Source organism: Epargyreus clarus, unplaced genomic scaffold (assembly GCF_041222505.1).
Source record: "Epargyreus clarus isolate Ecla_fem2 unplaced genomic scaffold, WU_Ecla_fem_2.2 ptg000018l, whole genome shotgun sequence".
NCBI classification, from domain to species: domain Eukaryota; kingdom Metazoa; phylum Arthropoda; class Insecta; order Lepidoptera; family Hesperiidae; genus Epargyreus; species Epargyreus clarus.
Window position 1 is genome coordinate 3,438,996 of NW_027332226.1, and position 20,437 is coordinate 3,459,432.

General features: G+C 33.7%; 1 protein-coding gene across 1 annotated transcript in view; it reads right to left on the reverse strand.

Annotated features, from left to right (window-relative positions):
• Positions 1-298: 298 nt before the first annotated feature.
• The window catches only part of LOC140749689 (uncharacterized), a 69,668-nt gene continuing 49,529 nt past the window's right edge, over positions 299-20,437 (reverse strand). Inside the window, exons 6-7 of the mRNA XM_073082810.1 lie at positions 1,406-1,571; positions 299-1,177 (exon numbers count right to left, since the gene is read on the reverse strand). Of these exons, the coding sequence (XP_072938911.1) occupies positions 1,140-1,177; positions 1,406-1,571 (204 nt within the window). The 3' untranslated portion in view covers positions 299-1,139. The remainder of the gene's footprint in view (positions 1,178-1,405; positions 1,572-20,437) is intronic.

Sequence of the window (20,437 nt, forward strand, 5' to 3'; positions counted from 1 at the left end):
TTAGTGCAATTTAGGTACGATAAATACCTTTTAAGAGACAGTTTAGTTTTATTTATTAAACAAGGGTGATTCCACACTAATATGCCAGTTAGTCTACTACCAAATTATTATTTTTATTCGTAAAAAAAATGTTTTACAGTTTTAGTTACCCATTGTACTTGTCCTCTTCTCCTTGTCCTTCCTTGCACACAAGATCTTATAAAACACCCCAGAGACATTATATAAATAGTACTGACAATATAGTGTAAGCCTGACCCTTGTCAGTTTTGGCCGAAAGGTATAATTGTATAACATACAATTATACCTTTCGGCCAAAATTGTATACTTCATCATGTATCATGTATCATGTATGATACATGAATCATGATTATCATGACAGTCGCAATCCATTCCCCTATCGAAGACCAACTGCCAATGCCGAGTAACAACAGGTGGAATACGCGCTTGTTCCCCCTTTCAAAAACATTATAACCTACTGTTACAATGAATATAGGCCGCTCTTATAATTTGAAAATAAAAATATATACAAAAATATTGAAGTAATTTCTATACAAATTGTCTAGAATTTGCAAAATTGTAGTGTTTCTTTGTCAGTTAAAAATCTTTAACAACACATTTTAAAAGTACCGTTAAAATTTATTACATATTTTTTAAATTATACATCTATTTTCTTGTTGAAAAGACATTCTCTAAAATTTTTTTCTACAAACTTATGTCGCAGTTTTTCTCCGTTTTTGCTTGTTTATCTTTTAAAAATATTTTTCCATGAGCGACAAATCGTGTAATAATTAGCACTAAGAATAGTAACTGATTTTTTTTTCTGAAACCACACATAGGTCTTGTATATCTAATGTACAATTGAATGACATGAAAATTTTCATCACTTTGTAACACACGAAATGTCCTCATACTTTTATATGCTTCACGCAATTAACGTAATATATAACTGTCATGGATATGTATCTAAAACCTTAAACAAAGTGTATAATACAAAAATATAGCTATCGGAATAAATTAACGCTTATAACTAGTTAACTTCTAATATCACACTTTTTATACTATCTAAGACTCGTTAAGATTCAGATGTTATGACCGAAGTAGGTACCTAATTAGGTGTTGGCTGCGATAGCGATAGAGATTCAGGTCGCATCTCTAGCACTGTTCCGCTGATGTTTAGCTGCAACAAAGAGAATTCGCTTAGAATTACTATGGCATTTGGAAATGATATAAAATATCGACAAGTTACTGACATTCTTCAGTCATCCTGAGGGACAGTAGGGACAACTATTCTGCAAATATTTTCAGATTCAAACCTCCGTTTATCTAATGAATGACTTATTTTTTAAGTTTTGGTGCTGCACTCATGATATTGTCATTATGAGTATTAGGTAAGGTATGTTCTTACCGGTATGCAAAAACAAGTGGTTCTTCAGGTTGGTGTGTTTGGAGAACCCTCTGGAGCAGATGTGGCACTTGTAGGGCCAGGAGCCGCTGTGGACGTACATGTGGGATTTGAGGTCGCCGGGCGTCGGGAACGACTTGGAGCACAGGCTGCACTTGTGGGGTTTCTCCTGTTGAAGAAAGTATTCATCAATGATGTGACGATATGGAAGCGTAGGACACTTTTAGTGATGTAGTTCAAATGAGCAAAAACGAAGCTTTAGATTATGATAAAAATGAATGTTTATTTCAATTCAATTCTAAAATAAATACAAAATTAAATGAAATTTCATGCAATGTAACGTGCTATTGAATAACTTCTGGAAGATAATTCTAAGTAAATTATAATTTTTATTTAAATGAATATGTGAATCCGTTAATAAAATGGTTCATATGCACAAAATTAAAGTATGAGTAATGTTATTGATTTGCAATTACATGTCTGTTATTTTCATTGATTTATATGTATCTGTAGCTATAAAACTGTTAATGTATTATTAACAATAATAATTGCTAGCTAACGGTTAAAGGCATAGATAATTTTCGTCCTAATCTGAACTTTTCTGTCATAACTAACTGGTTATAGTAGATTTTTTCGAGCTATCCTTGAATGGACTACAGACAGTAGAACCCGAGAATTCTGTAGCATAATCGCGTAATCGCCGGATCTACCGAACCGGTCCAGACCGCCTTTCATTATAAATTCATTTGCGCACGCATGATGTGCAATGTCATGACTCTGATTATATTGGAGATGATGATGATTATTAGCCGTTTTATTGTCTTCCAACATTGATTTCGTTTTCTTTTTCTGGTCATTACCAGCTTTATGATCATAGCGTTCAGACGTGTGGATGGTAATGACGTGTATCTTTGTGTAACGTATCGATTGTGGTATGTGTTTTGATCTCTGGTTTCTTTATACACGAATTCCTAAAGTGTTGGTCGATCCGATCTAGGCTATTTAGGTTTTCCTTTAAATAACTGTTTTAAATATTTTTAAAAGCGTACATAATCCTTAACTGGCATTTTTAAAGCGAAAACGCATAATATCTGTTGTTTAAGCAAAGTGAGTCACATCGCTATCGTTAAATTATGGATCGACAAGTATCATTAATTTTCATTCATTTAGGTGTACAAAGTAGAACAATTCTAAATCACCGCCTACACGCCGTTGGAATGCGTGCCGTGAAATGCTCAGACTGACATTAGTATACTAATTTCGACCACAAACTTCTGTAGTAGGAACATTTGTCCAATCTCCGACCCTAGAAATGTCACGCTTTTAAATGAACTTAATAGTCGTTTACGAATACACGACACACGTGGCGATGAATCGTCAGTGGTAGCTAATGTCGGGCTATAAAGACCGCCACTGATTACTGTGGATTAGGGCTGCCTAGATAAAAGCTGTAATATATCTTTGCAATGCAATAAAATATTTCTATTTTATTCGGACAAACTTTATATGCAGTGAATCGAAACTAGTAAAGTTTCGATTCACTGCATATAAAGTTTGTCCGGCAGTAAGCCGGTTGGTTTATATTAAATGTAACATTAAATATAATCATAGTTTATTAAGATCCTACAAATGAAAATAATGTTTATATACATTATTGGAATATTAATAAATATAGAAAATATGTTACATTTACTTCTTCTTGCTTTGCTTTACTTTATTACACTTGACAACAGTATTTTAAGAAACACTTCAATAACCCCCTCTTCCCCCTAAAGTTATTGAAATCAATTGTATTAAAGTTTTGAATGTTATTGTAATCATTTATTTAAGAAAATTTAATAGCTATCATTACTAATAAATGAATATAAAATATTTTATTGACCATAGATTTGTTATGTTATCGGGACAACCCTAAACCACTTGCCTGTGCGACAGAACAAATTGAATAAACCATATCGTCATTTCTCCGCGGCTTCCACTATACGGCTAAACGTCATTACCTATTTCACTTTTTGTGTACTGGTAATGGAATGACGCTGCATGCTGCGGTCAACCCGACACTTCATTTGAATGTATATTGTTTTATTTCACGTTAATATTGAAAATAATTTGCTGCCACAAAACAGCGCTTTAATGCTTAACAGGTGTGGTAGAGTCGTGTACGAAATTATGCTTGTTTTTTTAAGAGATCTAAAGAAAATCTCTCGGCTTTTGAGTACCTATATCGTAATAGTAGTATATAGAAATGCATATGTAGTATACAAGTATATAAATAAATCGCGGTCTGTGAGATGAATGATAGATTTTTAAGCAAATTCTAACATAGGTCCTAACTAAGGTGAATAATAACGCCTTCTATTAAAAATCGAGGTAATCAACCTAGTTCAACATCAACTTTTTTAAGTTTTATAATAGAACACAAAAACAATAGTAAGACAACAAAAAACCAACATAATCATCACAGATGGCTTAAATTGACAAAAAACGACACAAGTCACATAATTACACTGTAATTAACACATATTGTAATTAAAACGCTGGATCAACTTTTTCACTTCCTGCAAGCCTAATATCATCAATGATCAAGTCGTCCACATCCGATCCAATTTTAGTCCAACAGCAACTCCCATTCAATTTTCACCCGCCCGCCCACAGCACACCCACCAAAAAAGTGTAATTACACGCGACCAATTTAGAAAGATCTCCCAAACCATATATCAGTGATGGCGGAACGTGCGTTTCTTTTTTGTCGAGTTATCAAATCCTCAGTGGCTCAATCAAGGCTCGCAAAAAACCGCTTCCAATATTATTTCGCCCTTCTCGCTACCGAATATTGCAATATATAAATCAATAAACAAAGAGCCATTAGTTGTCTGACAATTTCCGTTGGATAAATCACGGCATACGCAAAAACTGGTCCGTACGTATGAGATAACGAAGGCGGCTTTTCACGACTATACGATATTAAAACGATATTAATGTGAATATTCGTTGCGTTTCGTAGTGATTTATGAACACCTGCGTATTGATGGTGGTGTAATCGGTTTTAAATTGTAGGGAAACTAGAACGGATTTATGAAAGAATTGTTTACGACTACGGGATGTTCTGATGTCCTAGTATTAAACACTAGTATGGTGAGTGAATGTCTAAGTTAGTACGCATCATCTACGTACACTTACTACATGATTCAATTATTCTAAATGGAACAAGCCGCCTTCGTTGAACTATAGAAATGCCACCATAAACTTAAAACTTTTCCCTTTTAATTCCGTAAAAAAGCGACTAGATTTACCTACCTAATTTTTTAATCGTATTTCGACGTGGCTGTCACTGTAAACCCTAGAGTACGAAGTTATACTTACCTACTTTTAATGATTTAATAGCATTTATTTGCACATAACTAAATCAAAATATCATAACACAAAACCCTAATATTCGACAACTATAAACGATTAGCCATTTTAGTTATCGCACAAAAACCCTCACACCTCACAAAACCGTTTAAACCGATATGAATCTGGCGCATCTCGTTGCAGTGACGTATGGGCAGGTGATACGGTCCCGCGTTATGGAAATCGAATGCAAATGCGATTCGCCGCTTAATTTAACTAAATAAATTGATGCGGTACAGTGCGTGCGAGGCTATTACGTCGTATTGCTCGTTAGCGTTTATTCTCGGGAGTCAGGATATGCGTGCCGGTGATAATAGTTGAAATCGGGAGCGATAATTCGATCTTTGAATAGGTATCGCTTGAAATGGGTTTGGGATGAAATTGTGTCTATAAAAAACGTATAGTAGAGAAGAAACATGTAGGTATTACAGCTGCAATCATATTAAGTGCAACTGCGGAGCTTGCATCTCTGCTTAACTTCTGGCGTTAGGAGCATATCTCACCATACTGCTCAAATGAGGATTCGTGAGAAATATGGTTATATAAGAGTGTGTCGTCGACAATGCTAATGCATTGTCAGACTCCTGGGTTCCATTCTCCTCTCATAGAGGGGTTTCGGCCATAGTTCACCGCGCTGGTCAAATGCGGATTAACAAACTTCAAAAAGCTTTACGAGCTTTTCTTAAAGAACTCTTATGCGTGGAGATTTCCACTAGACGTCCACCGCTTAAGTAAGTAAATTAATTTCTAATACGCACATAACTTGCGTGCGTACCTGACTATTGATCCTGAATAAACGATCCCGATTTAAAGGGATTTCAGACCACAGGTTATCGTTGCTTTAAAATTTATTAGTTGCGTTGTTATATCCGTGTATAAAATTCTTTATTGTACAATTTCCAGGTAAGAATCTGATTTTAATATTTCAAAGTGTTTATTTACACGCTTGTTTGAGTTAAATTAGAAACAATTGAATCAATTTCACTGGGATGTAAATACAGGAATTAAAGGGAGATTGGGGTTAATTAAAACAGAGGTACAAGTGGGCGTAACACAACGACGCTTGTAATAAATATTACTAGAGTGTTAGATGTTTTCTCAATGCATACAGATTCTAAAATATTCAAGTCACAGTCATGCGTCATACCCTGTCCCCTTTTATCATACTAATCCAAGCTGGCTACCCATAACTAATTAATAACCGTAGCCCAATTATCTAGGAGCCACCTTAATCAATATTGTGGTGTCGGTGCAATCTGAATACGATGCATATTAATTGGGAACCCATATATCTTGTGATAGCTGTTATGATACCACATTAGGCTGACCGCTCGGTTATTATGTTTGTTATAAAATATTGGTATAGAGTTGTAGGTAGAGTATCGCTCAAAATATTATGAGTTATTTAGATACATCTTTGTACGGGGGAAAAATATTACAATATAAAAGATCAGAAATTGAGTCTTGTAATAAGCTATCTTACGGTCACCAATGTAAAAAATATCTATATAGAGATAATAATATGTGTTCTTTTAATAGTCCGGCATGTAACGCCATTTATTGCCACTTGGTGGAATTTACATAAGTGGTCCAAAATAATAAAGTTCACTTTAATTTTACGGTTAAGTCCCAAAACAATGCCCTTTAGTACGATTATTAATTGGACACTTGACATACTTACATCATGATTGCATATAACTTGCAAACATAGCCATCGAAACTAAACGGTACCTACAACAGCATATTTTTTTCAATATAATCGGTAATAAAAGTAATATTAAAAAACACCTACTCATAAAAATGGTAGTTGTCGCTAAGTAAATTAACACCCGTGCAATATTACCGCTACTAACGAATCTCGAAGCAATCAACTCGAACCGTGCGCGTATCTTATCGACTTTGTCGTTCCAATCACGTCCTGATTGGGATAAAGCGGCTACTGATAAAATTGCGAGACATTTATTCGGGATTAAATATTTTAAATGCTGAGGTAATTAAACGGAAATAATGCATTTACACTAAAATATAGATTAAGTATATAAAAAAAAACCCCGAATATTAACTAAATTTGCTCTAGCTGCTAAATATAGTTGGATTGAAAATCAACGTTTTTAAGTGCACATAGAACTGTCATATATAAAAAGCGCAGGTAAAGTTAGTAATAAAATTCACAATAATCACATATAATATGCATCGCTATCCCTGATTTATAATTTGGAACTTCTCAGCAGTATAGAGCTGCTAGATATTCAATAAATTGTATTTTCGGGACTAAATTTGTTAAAAAAGAGTCATTAATATTTTTATCCATAAATAGTACGTAGACTTTCAACTCAGACATTCCCATAGCCAGCTACGGTTCTATTAATTTACATCGAGATGAATCACTCCGTTCGAGCGCTCCCGAGCGGCCATTTCATTAAGTCACCTCGCTGGAATAATTTAATCAGTAGCAAAAGAACGATAAAGTATGATTGATAGCGAATGGTGCAACGATGCAACGATGCAATCGGTCCCCGTTTTAACGGAGTCAAGAAAAAATGAACTTTCTCAAGTGTTTGTAATATTTTAATTTTTTTTTTCAAGTTTGAAGTTGCAAATGAGCTTGCAGTCCACCTGATGGTATATCACTGCCGCGAAATTCATCAACTTTCCATCGAATCGCGGAACTACTTCGCTTAGCTTAACGGACAGTCAAGCCATACTGGCTTACCATCTATTTATTTGTTTGCCAAACATTTAAGTTACATAAATATTACTATCGAAATTTTGTCACAAGATTAAAAACATGTTAAACGTTGAATATGAGTATACAAAGTATTACCAGAATCGATTAAATAAAGTTTAGTCACATTAAGGCTATTTTGTTTAAATTATGTTGTTAATACTTATCTTGACACAACACTAAATATTTAATTACAGACAAGAGCGTGATATATACAAAATACTGAATGTAATATTGATTTATTAATAAATATTCATAAATCTACAATCTTATAGGCTTGAAGTAATTTTATTAATCTTATTTATTAAACAATTATTATTATCAGTTTAATATTTTCAGTTTAACTCTTTACTGGCGCAGGTGATACACGTTTTATGAGCGACTTTTTTGTTTTTAATTCGATGGTAGGGTCGATTTGCACGAGACAGATTACTCTGTGTTGTTCTTTGTGGAACAATAAATAAGTGATTCTTCTTGGTAAACAGAACCTACATGTATGGTTTATTGATATATTAACATTTATAACACAATTAATTTTATCTAAATTTAATCAAAGAAGACTTTATATGCATACGCTACGTACGTAGCATGAGTATATTAAGTATGTGGTACACTTATATAAAAATATATTTTGAGGCTTTCTAAGGTCAAGGCCTCTAGTGATTCCCTATTTCACCAGCGCAATAAACACATAATTACACTAAATACAAAAATAGCCAAACCTAGAACAGAAATATAAATTGACTAATTAGATATTTATCTAGCCGGAGATCGATCCCGAAACTACTGCGTGGTGACCGCTTTAACAAACGGATTAATAAAATAGTGGCCTGTAAATCAGGAACAAAGTCTATTTTCAATGTATCATCGAATTACCATGTACTACGTATTCGCTCGCCATATTAATTTAATAGTATTAGTTAGCTGAAGCGAAACCATTCCGTTTGTTCGGTAGAGTCCGTGTAATGCCTAAAAGGTCAGATCGTTGTCGCCTCTGGAAGCTCCGTTCCCGCTAGGAGAGGACTATTTATAAATTGGAACCGCTTAAGTGAACAATCCATGTGCAATTCCCGTATTATCCCACCAAGAGAAAAGCTAGGCTAAATAGTCTGTATCTTCAGGCTACGAATGTAACGCAAACATTAAGGACAACGTAGTAGAAGGATTGGTCTACTTGTTCTATCCCTACATCCCATATATAAAAAATCCTCTACATAAAACATACTTATTTATGTGCTTGTAATATGTAGATACCCTTAGTAAATAAGCATGCAATCCACTTGATATTAAGTCGTCACAACTCGCATACATCATAACATTACTGACTATAAAAAAGTCCTACCTAATTTTAGATGAGTTAGTACCCCGATGATCACGTAAAATGGTTAAGCCTTAAGGTTAAAGATGTTTAGGTTAAGTCTGTTACTTACATGTTATGTTATAAATAAATAATACGCCTTATATTCTATACTCACATGTGCTTTACCGTAACATTTAAAAGCTAGCTCATATAGCTCAGCTGTCTAATCAGGCAGTATAATAAACTTTCGTTTTCAAAATTAGGCATACATATTTATGGAACATTACAATCGAAAGTTATCAATTATTCATCTGTCAATTATTCGCACCTGCGCTACCAGCCGTCACATTTTGTTACATAAAACATATTATACCTACTGTGTATGATATGTAAAAAGATTTTCCTCTTTGTACATTTTTCAAAACTTTGAATCGAAGAGGTTGATTATCCATTTCAAACAAAATCATACGAAGATCAAACAATACCAACATTAAATTAGGATAAAAATTGCACAAGATATGTATGAATTTGAATATTTTATATCTAGAAACTACCTTTTTAAAATTATATTGATTTTAGATGTTTAAGTACTTTTTAGTTAGTTGAACAATTCTTTCATAGTTTCTCAAAGTCTTCCGGTGTTTAAACATATAGTAAGCTCTTATTTCAATCAGAAAAAAAATATTTTTATGGATATTCATTTTAAATACTTTGATTTTGTTTTTTTTTAAGTTAATGTAGGTACTGCTTAAAGTCTAAAATAAACAACTTTAGACGTTTAACAATAAAGGGGCCTAAATTTACCAGTATATGTGATTATTTGTATTGATGATAAGTATGTATGTATTCCCATTATTTATGACTATTACCCACATATGATTTTAATAAGATGACTTGATAAACCATCAATAATAAAATCATTTGTAGTATTAAGGCAGTCATGCGCTGCTAAAAGTAGCCTTATAAATCAATATCCCTTGAGATTACAAAATTTTATGCAGGAATTTAAAAAGTTGACGGTTGCCCGTATCGGTAAACGATATGGGACTAACTGTAGTCTAATTTAGTCCCACGTTTATAGTGATTAAGGTTCTTGTTTCAGTGTAGGTTGGGGTATTCTAAATCATTTTAACGTAATGACACCTCCGAAAGTACTTAACGTTTTAATTCATTTCATGTTGCCGCTACTGATAACGTCCGTACGATTATCTACTTGTTTGATAATGCACTTCTTTTTAATTATGATCTTATACGAGTCTTCTGTTTGGGAAAGCTGACATTATTTGTCATGCTTGGTGTACTTACAGTTTTAATGTTAAAATAATTTATGTATTTATTTTATAGATAAATAATATTTTATTTTATAGGTAATCGTAATCGGTAATAGGTAAAAGGTAGTGGTGGAAAGTCGGCCCATCGTTCGAGGGGTCCGGGTTCAAAACCTAGGCACACTTCTCTGATGAAGAATTCTAAAGTCTGAATTTCACCAATACCCGTATACTACGTAGTGCTAAATGATGCATTATTTCTTAAACAATCCGAAATCTGCAATGGGATAGTTCACAGAAATCGTCAAATATATCATTTAAAGCCACAATTTCTAAATATACAAGTCGTAATAACATCTGTTTGTGCGTTTTCCAGTAGTTTTTCTTGAACTATTCACTTTTCAATTACTTCAGTAAAAAGAATCGCTCACTTTGTGATGCACTTATACCGATTTCAATTTGCATCCAAATATTGAAGTATATAAAAACATCATAATAAATCAATATGATACGGATGGCCATTGGCAAAGGAAATTGCAAACAATTTAAAAATATGCATCTAAAAATATAACTCGATGTTGACAGTCAGTCAATGGAGGTTCGTGACAAAACATACGGGTCGACCCTCATTTGTTAGCGACAAATCGGCCACAATAATAAACAACTCTGTGATATAAATAACAATGTGAGTTGGCCGCACGTCGGAATAACCTACAAATATAAGAGCAATAGAATATAAGTAGCACATAAAAAGATGGCGAATACCAATGGAATAAAGGTAGAACCATTTCTCCGGACTTCGGATGCTCCTCAGCTACACCTCTACTTCTGTAGCTACGACTGAAGCAGTATTAAGTTCTTGTACGTGTGTATTTTTTACAGCGTGTGAAAAAATATGTACAGACGGCGTTTCAACTTAGTCGTAAAGAATAGCAATGCATTTTAAGCCGATCTTACGTCAAAAATATTTGTTACTTACAAACATTGAGGTGTGGATTAACATTTACCCAAAGTGCATGTTCATTTTCTACTTCAAATAATTAGAAATAGATCTCAATAAATGAGGACAGACCCTCAACAGAGGCTCTCGTGACAAAACATTATCAGCGTGTCATCACAGCATCTGTCATTACAAGGAAGCTAAACTATTGCAGATGTGTTTTTTTACGGTTTTTTATAAAACAATATCTGGTCATTACGCCGCACTCAACTGAACCGGAAAATGGTAAACTACACGCTTTTGTAAGAACACCGCCACATTGTTGCGTTTTTTGTTTGCATTTCTTATGCAGGTGGTACGAGTATGACTCGATGTGTCATGCCTAGATCGTAGAGATAATTATGTTTACTTTGCCGCTAAGTAGATACTTTAAATGTTTTACTTGAATAAAATATACAATGCAGCTTCGCACTGGATGACAAAATTGTGTTGGTAAAAAGTGTATGTTGAGTGAAATTTATTGCGAGAAAGAGTCTTAATAACTTATTGGTTGTAACATTTTATGGCCTGCTGCTACCCAGGTTTTTTACATTCTAGGGATCTCTAGAGGATACTCGATCACTCTGCTTCAATGTTAATTAATGAAACAAAACTTATTCATTAGCATATTTTAAAAGTTTTAAGTTCATTATTTTAATTCAGCTACTTTAATTTACTGGAACTTAAGTACAGCTTTACTTTTATGAGTAACATTTTAACCTTTTAATATAATTTTAATTTAATAATAAAATAAATCAACTTTGCATTCATTGAAACTATCATTCATATTATCATTACAGTCTAACATTTTTAAGTTTCACAAAACAATACATGCAACAAGATAATCGAGATGTGACCTCACCTTTACAATAAAAATAAAAAATGGACAAAATGGCGTCGCACACGCGTTCGTGCTGATTAAAATGAATTATGATTGTTAGCGATACGCCATTGGTTATTATTTGTAAATCAAGTGTATTGTTGAGATTATTACTTCGGTGTAACACGCGATCTTTGATGGCACTTTGATACTTTTAAAATAGCCGCAAAAAGTGCGCGTACGCAACAATGAATTGTTAGTTGTGGGATTATAATCTACGTGTGGATGACGCATAACTGTATTAATTTTAATTTCGGTAATGTCAGTATCTATATTCGTTTTTGCTCGCGATTTGTCATAATTATGGGTATGAATATTGACTCTGTGTGTGAAAAATGGTAGTATTTTTCGTTTCCTCTCGTTATCCATAATTGAGTAAGGAAAATATACAACATTAATTTTGAAATACATTACTTATTGATATTATATTATTAAAATTATATAAGGATTGTTACACATTTTTTTTCTGAAATACATAACAAATTTAAGGAGTTAATAGATCAGCGCAAATCCACTTTATTTTTGGGCAATCATAGAACACAGATATCGACAGTAGTCGATAATAGAACACAACATTTATCAACAGAATATTTTATTCAATTTATACAATGGTATTTTTATTTGACCTTAAAATAATGAATTCTGTGTAACCTGAACCTACTAACTCATATATTGGCCGTAACCGTTAGAAATCGTAACCCACCCTCAATACAATCTACCAGGAACACATAAGTTCTCAATGCCTTTCGCGGATCGAGGCGTTTAATCATAACCAACACAATGCCCTGTATTTCTCCCATATACGTAGAAGGGCCACAATGTACGGACTGTTTACGCTCCGATGGAAAATGTATGAGCCTGGATTTATGATAGCCTGGTACAGTTTCGCATGATTTGCTCCGCGACTATGGAAATTCTAGCGTAAGATTTAGTTTTGTGTAAAACTTCCAGTATTTGAGATGTAAAGTAATAACTTTGGCTATGTTTAGTTCATTTACTTTGGTAAATTGCTATTTAACTAACAAAGTTAAAATAAGCAAAAAAACTGTTTTAATACTTTCAGTACACCTCGTATACACGTATGGTGTCTCTTCAAAAACCATAATAGAGGTTCTTGATTAGCCGGAAATCTCTAAATTGTTTTAAATGTCTAAATTATAGCAAAGAAATTACGGGAAACAAGTGTGGAAACCATAAATAACAAATGTTTATTTTTGTAGTCATTAAGATGAATCTTTAATTTTATATTTCAATTTACTATGTTCAATTGATAACTTTTAATTTTCTTTCGAATTTTATGTTTCCTTAAGAAGTCAAATTTAATATCTCAATTTAATTTTTGTATTGAAACTTTTAATCACTGCCGACTTACAAATTTCGTGCCTTATTATAAACATGTTTTTCGTCATAAAATAACAAACGTTATTCAAATGTCTTCTTTAGGAAATCGAAAATCAATACACAAGCCGTTAATACACATTTATTTCAATCACCGTCTACTGTCCCCGTGTCAAATGATCTCGTTTATTTCTCGCTGACGATAAATATTCAATCGAAATTTATATTACGGGCAATCAGTACTAACCATCAAATAAAGACCTGTTCAAATCAACGTGGGTCACCGTTTATCAATCAATATAAGTATGTATATAAATAAGCGCGGAACAAATAAATTCAATATACCTACTTAGATCAACAGAGTTGAAAATAAAATATCGTAAATCCTTAATAACTTCCACTTTAATGCGGATTTTAGATGCGGAAAAAGCATGAAGGAAGTACCTATATAAAATTATTTGAAATATTACTGATTATCCTATAAATTAGTTTATTTCATAGTAAAAAATATTCTAATGCACATTTTATTGTACAGTATATTACTGACCGATATGCGTTAACTGAGCGTTTTTCATTCCGCTCTAAAACTCCAGCTTAAGGTCGAACAAGTCTTTATTCGGTAATCGAACAGGTCGTAATGTGCAAGTCTGTAGTTTGTAGTTACTTCATTTGAAAGTTAAGTTCAATAAATATGTTGATTGACTTCCTGTCGTATATCAGTCTACTTAATTCCGTGGTTTTATTTTGTATGTGTATTTTGTATGTTATCATAAATAATTAGTTACGGCGTTCTGGTAGCTGATACCAGTTTGGAGATGTTTTCTTCCTTTATAGCTCAGATAACAAAATAAGTTACTACCTTAGTCAAGGTATTAAATATAGATAAACTTATTAGACACGTCTATTTTAACCGTAATTGATTCTTTACAGATTTATTTTCAATGAACTTTTGAGAAAGGTATAAAGAGCCCTGTGATATGGTACATATTACAAATGTTTCCTTCTTCCTCAACCAAGTTACAATTAGATAACATTTCTATTATAAAAATGTTTCAAACTTTTAACTGCTTGCAGTATATTATTTATCGCCTATAAAGACTAGGTTGTTAGGTATATTGAATTACTTTGTACATAAACGTTTAATGCTTGAAAGAAAAACTGTTAGAACAAAGTAACAAATCAAAATGATTGGCTGATAATGATGATCGACCAAACAGCGTCTTAGCAATTAAAATTAAAAATTCATCGTGTACGTAAGAGCCCTATAAAGGCAGGTGCAACGCCACACGGCACGCCACTATACCTTTAATGAGATTATAAAAACAGTATGGCGCCAACCGCCAAGGAACTCTTTTTGCTTCACGGTATGAATAATCAATTGACGGCACACTCATGAGGGTAATCCATTTTGAAATTGCAAAGGCGACACGTTCAAAAAAGTAATAAATGTAAATAAAAAATCTGTTTGTGATTTCATATTAATATAGGTAAGGTGGTGCGTACTTTCATGGGTCAACTGTACCACATCTGCATCTTTTGCCATGTGTGTATTTAAGTGTGTAGTATGGAGACACACAAAGGGTGAATTCGCATGTGTGACCGACTTCAGGTAAAACTCCAATCGTATTTGGAAATGATTACAGTTAGAGAAAAAATTAACAGGAAAGTTTTAAGGTCCCTGTGAAAAAATTAAATAAAAAACCGTGTATGTGTACTGGTTGCCAATAAAATATTTTTCCACTTACAAATTTATGAATAGGTACCTCTACCTCATAAAAATAAAGATATTAAAACTCTTTGTTCTTAGCATATTAGTCATTATAATACAATAATTATAATACATAATAATCGCGGTAATAAATATTATGCTTTTTGTAATAAAACTTTATGGGTATAAAAAAGTTGAACAATACAAATCAGAAACAGATGCGAATATTTTGCATACCGACACGCGAGTCTGTTTGAATCAACCACCAATCTCTTTGATTCCTCGTTAGTCAGTAGCACAGGCGCAAGAGATAAAAGACGAGCGAATTATTTCAGAGGCGTAGCGGGTTAGGAGCTGGTAGTTCCGTCGATGAAAATAAGGGTGGCAAAATGAGAGTCTATTAGGTATATAGGAAGAAAATTCCGAATAGAATCTTTTTTTCACCTACAAATACTGCAGACATTTCAGAAAGTGTTTGATCCTGAAAACTTTTTCTTTTTCCCAATCTTCTGAGTAGAGGTGAACAAATTAACTTCTACTCTGGGCGGCGTAAATTTACGAGTATGCTATTTGCTATACGCTATATACTATGTATATGCGAGAATTTAATGTACTAAGAAATATGTGAGTACGATGCGGTGTGGTGGCTTCGAAGGTCACCGTTCTCACTTTTTCTTTGGGAGCAATGAGAAAGAACTATGCGATTAAATGGAAAAACCTGGTGTCAGAGTCTTCCTGTGAAATGATTAAAATATTACAATCACCGACAAACGCTGCCAAACGCAGTGTGAATTCATCAAAATGTTTATGTTAAATAGCAATCTCTTAAGAGCTGATAGATAAATGAACTGTCACACTCATCTGTCTTCACAAGACTTTCTGATTTTTTCTAAAACAAGTGTATATAAGAAATCAATGATTTAAAGCTGAAAGAAAACATCACGGGGGAACACATAAAATATCGCTAAAGTTAGTTACATAGACTGATAGTGAAATTTCTTTGTGTGGCCAGCAATTGTGTGGACGGAGCCCCTGTCCACCGTCCACCTGATGACTCGCGCGTTGACAAGTAACAAATAACGAGCCTCTAACGAGTGGCGAGTGACGAACGGGTGAGCCGGGTGACATGCAAAGGCGATCGGGACAATAAAATTGATGGCGCACGAACGAATTGAGGCAAATATTTGTAGTAACGTAGGGGCCTGATTTTGAAATGAGTTAAACGTAAGTCATTTCACTGGGATTAATGTAAAATTGAGAAAATTGGGAACTAAGTGATTACTTACGAAAGACTTGAAACAAGTTTATTAACGCATTGAAAAGTCCTTGCCTTCAAGATAATCTACAAAAGGAAACAGGGCGGTCTTCAATTCGTTTTAGTTCTATTTATTATTTAATAATAGATTAAATAAACATTATTTTAAATAAGCAATCTAGCTATATCCAAACAATGTCAAGATATAATTTAATTTTAACCTTAGATCCTACATTTCATTATTCTATTGCCAATTGCCAGTAGACATATAACACACACACACACACATAACTAAGGTACTGTTTGAAAATAAAAAATAAACCATAATCGTCAATATTCAACAAACATTAAAAAGAGAAGTAAATTAATTATCCAAAACAAAGGTCAAAGGAGTATTCCTGGCAATTAAGGTGAAATACGCAAAAAATGTACCTAACCCGAACATATACAACCGCGCCGCATTCCATTGTGACTTTGTGAGTCATTGGCATATATCAGGCTATTGTACAGTCCTCCATTATTCAACCTTCAGTTCCACTGGCCGCTGGTTGACAGCTGGACCGAAGAATGCCTGATCCATCAGGAGCTGTCGATCCTGTCGGTTATAGGATGGGGGATATGTTATTGCGTAAAGACAGTCCAATTAATTAAATGACTGGGACACATCTTTACTTTCTTTGAAAAATACGTCGATAGGTAATGTTAAACGTAATGATTATTAACTCATTTGTAATTTGGTTGCAAAATAAATGAAGTTTACGTGATCTTCAGTGGTCAATGCCGGTTTCAGATCATGAGCAACTAGTACAGATTAGAATAGAAAAATATCTTAATATCGCAAAGTTAAAATGTTTGAAGGAAGTGTGTTTTTCCAAAAAAATACTCCATAGTAATAGTACATTTAAAACTATGCATAATGTCAGATCCACTGAATTTCAGGCTTAACGGAGGTCATTCATCAACCTGTGCCTTTCGAAGTACGATGGAAGGACTTCAATAAACTCTAAAATAGACCGCACATGCCAAGAAGATCTGAAATGCTAGAAATCAGCTTACAATATCGTAAAATATAACTGCAACACAATAGTAACGAGTCCGTTCAGTCGCCGGTCATCTCATATAGCGTGGGTTCACACACGACCGTGTGAACCCACGGTTGGGTGGCTCCGTCTTCAGTATCGTCTTGTTCAGACACGGTTCCTTGGGTTCGTGGGAAAGCTCCGAATATTCGGGGATGCATCGAGAACAATATCGTGTTCCTAATCGGATATTAATTGATTGTGACTTGGAATTGTTTTGGATTCGTTGTGCGAAAGTGTTTGGCTGGAATATGCTAATTATACAACACCTCTTACATGTCTAACACTTCTAAGCGCTATAACATTTTACACGCCTATTCAACTTTCAGTAAATTACATGTGTTAAATTTTAATAAGACTGTGACGTATGAATTTTAGACACCGACGCTGAAATTTTAGTTGCAATCCAAAATCTCTGAATTTTAGATAACATTTATTGGTAGATCATTTGTTAAGAAAAGTCTAGAAGCTTCGATGATCACAATCAGGTGTCACAAAACATTACCACAGTAATGTTTTGTGACACCTATCGAATCTCAATCGGCCTAAATGGTTATTTTTAGCCTTAAAAATCTTCCCTTTTTAAGAGAAAACCACATATTAGGTTGAAAATATTGATGATGGAGTAATTAATATGCTGTTATTATGCTGTATTATGTTTGCACAGGACTTAGCATATGACTTTATATGACTTTAATCTGTCTTTTGGTAAAGTCATCACTTTTCGTTGTGTGTTGGTAATATTAGACGAATAACTTTGCTAGCAGACGCTGCCCGCTTCCTGAAAATCCTTTAGTCACCTCTACTACTATGATTCGAGGACACTATGCGGCTTTGCACCACGATACACATGTAATATTCACTCGGAAATTAAATTTAAAATTCCTTCACAAAGAATAATGTTCCCGTAACCCATAACGAATTCTTCGATATAACCCATTGGAGCATCGCACAAATCAAGGGAAGTCTGTGACCGATCAGGCCGTCACAGTGCCTGGCCACTGGTGTTCCCACGTTGACCTGACCCGGTAATTTATTGCCCCCTGTGCAGGTGCGTCTTAAGGAGCTAGCTAGGGTTGTCACATGGTATTTCTTTTACATTTTCTTCAATAATAATTATTGGTTCAGAAGAAAGAAGATTTAGTCAAAATATGTACTTTTCAGAACATGCTTTCACTTGTATATAAATACAACATTGCTTTGGATGACACTAAATTTATAAAATTATACCATTTTTCGTGCGTTATGGAATGCATTGATGTCGATAAATAGATAGATAAAATTAATCACACGAACATATATAAATAAATAAATAAATTATATACTGTAAAGTTCGCGCTGAATTTAAATTTAAATAACATTATTTTGTTGTGTAACAATTCTTCTTCATATATAAAGTATACAATAATAAGTAGAGAAATACTCGTATATATTAAACTGAATTCTCAATGTACAAGAATGGAATGTTTTCAGGTCTAAAGAAAAAACAAACGGTATAAATTTACTGCACAACCCTACACCCACTTACAACGAACTAGTGATTTTCTTAAGTCGTGGACACATGAGGTCATAGTTAAGTAAAAACCGGAGGGGCGTTATGGGAAGTGAGCACAGTAACATCACCATATAATGCACCAAGCTTTACCGACAGTAATATACCATTTGGAATATATTATCATCACTTACAATGGCTAATTAACTTAGGCAGCCATGATTTTGAAAATTACGCGCTTAAGAGCCAAACAATCGCGTTCAGATGTTTTTGTTTTGCTTTTGTATTGTAATTTTATTGCAAATTATATTTAATTGAGATATATTTCATTATGATTACGGGCGAATTATTATGGTTATTATGATGATAAGGTTATGATGATAAGGTTTCTGGTATAATCATTAATTATATTTTTATAAATGATTTAATCATAAAAACGTTTTGGTATCCCAGTGGTACCTAAAAGATATTAACCCTCCGTATTAGATCGAAATCTAGGTTCTTATATCGCGATATTAGTCCCTTACAGTTTCAAAAGCCTCTGAGATCTTCCAACGTTAACAATACTCATACCCTTCCCAGTTCAATTTAAATAATTATAATATTATATATTTTTGTTTGGGCGGGACGGTCGTTACGTGTTACCCACAAAAGAAATTCTAGTGTTAGGTGATGATTGTATAATCATTTTTGAGTGAAAATAGCTTAGTTCGATTACATAACTTAAACGATTCAGTTATTATCAGCACGAAGGTCCAACTCAATTAAACATATAACGCGTAATAGAGCATAGCTAACACGGAAACCAAATTAGTGCCTATGCGGTGTTTGTTCACGGATTCGCCTGAAAAAACGCAATTAATATCATAATGTGATGCAAAAGGATACGAAGGCATGTGAATTATCATAGAAAAAACTGTAATGGCACCATTGTCTCATCAAGGATAACGCGTTTTTACACCATTTCGCAAAACAATTGTGTGGTGATGTGTAAGATGCCGTGATTGAGAAAACTACTTAGCGTTTATCATAATGTTATTCGCTAGTAATTGTCATTGGCAGATGTATACGGAACTGTGTATATTATTATCAAGCATAGTAGGTTGTTATGTACTTATGGAAGCGGATCCATTTATATACCTATTATATTATTTATTACAAACCTAAAAGTTAAAAAGAGCGAACTTTCTTTGGTTAAGAAATTGGTAACGTGGGCAGTTTCTGTGATTCAACGTTACTAGTTAAACCATTTTATACCAGGTTGATTACTTAAGTGTGTCCTTGCTAATATATATAAGTAATACTGACATTACAACTATTTCTTGCTTGGCATATCAGATTGATATGGTGATGACTCCAGTCAAAACACCGATCTGATACGTAGAGGGTTCAGAGTTCACTCCTCGGCTATATAAATATCTATATGAAATATTTTGGTTCCTGTTCTGAGTATGGGACTGATTTGTACACGTCGATCGTCTTAGTTCAAGGCAGCAAGAAAGAGAATTCTAGCCCTTTCTTAATGTACTAAACGTGATATACGTGGTATAGTCCTCGCGAAACTGCTAGTCCGCTCTGAAGTTGTTGCGAACTAGTGTAGTCATATAATTTACTATGG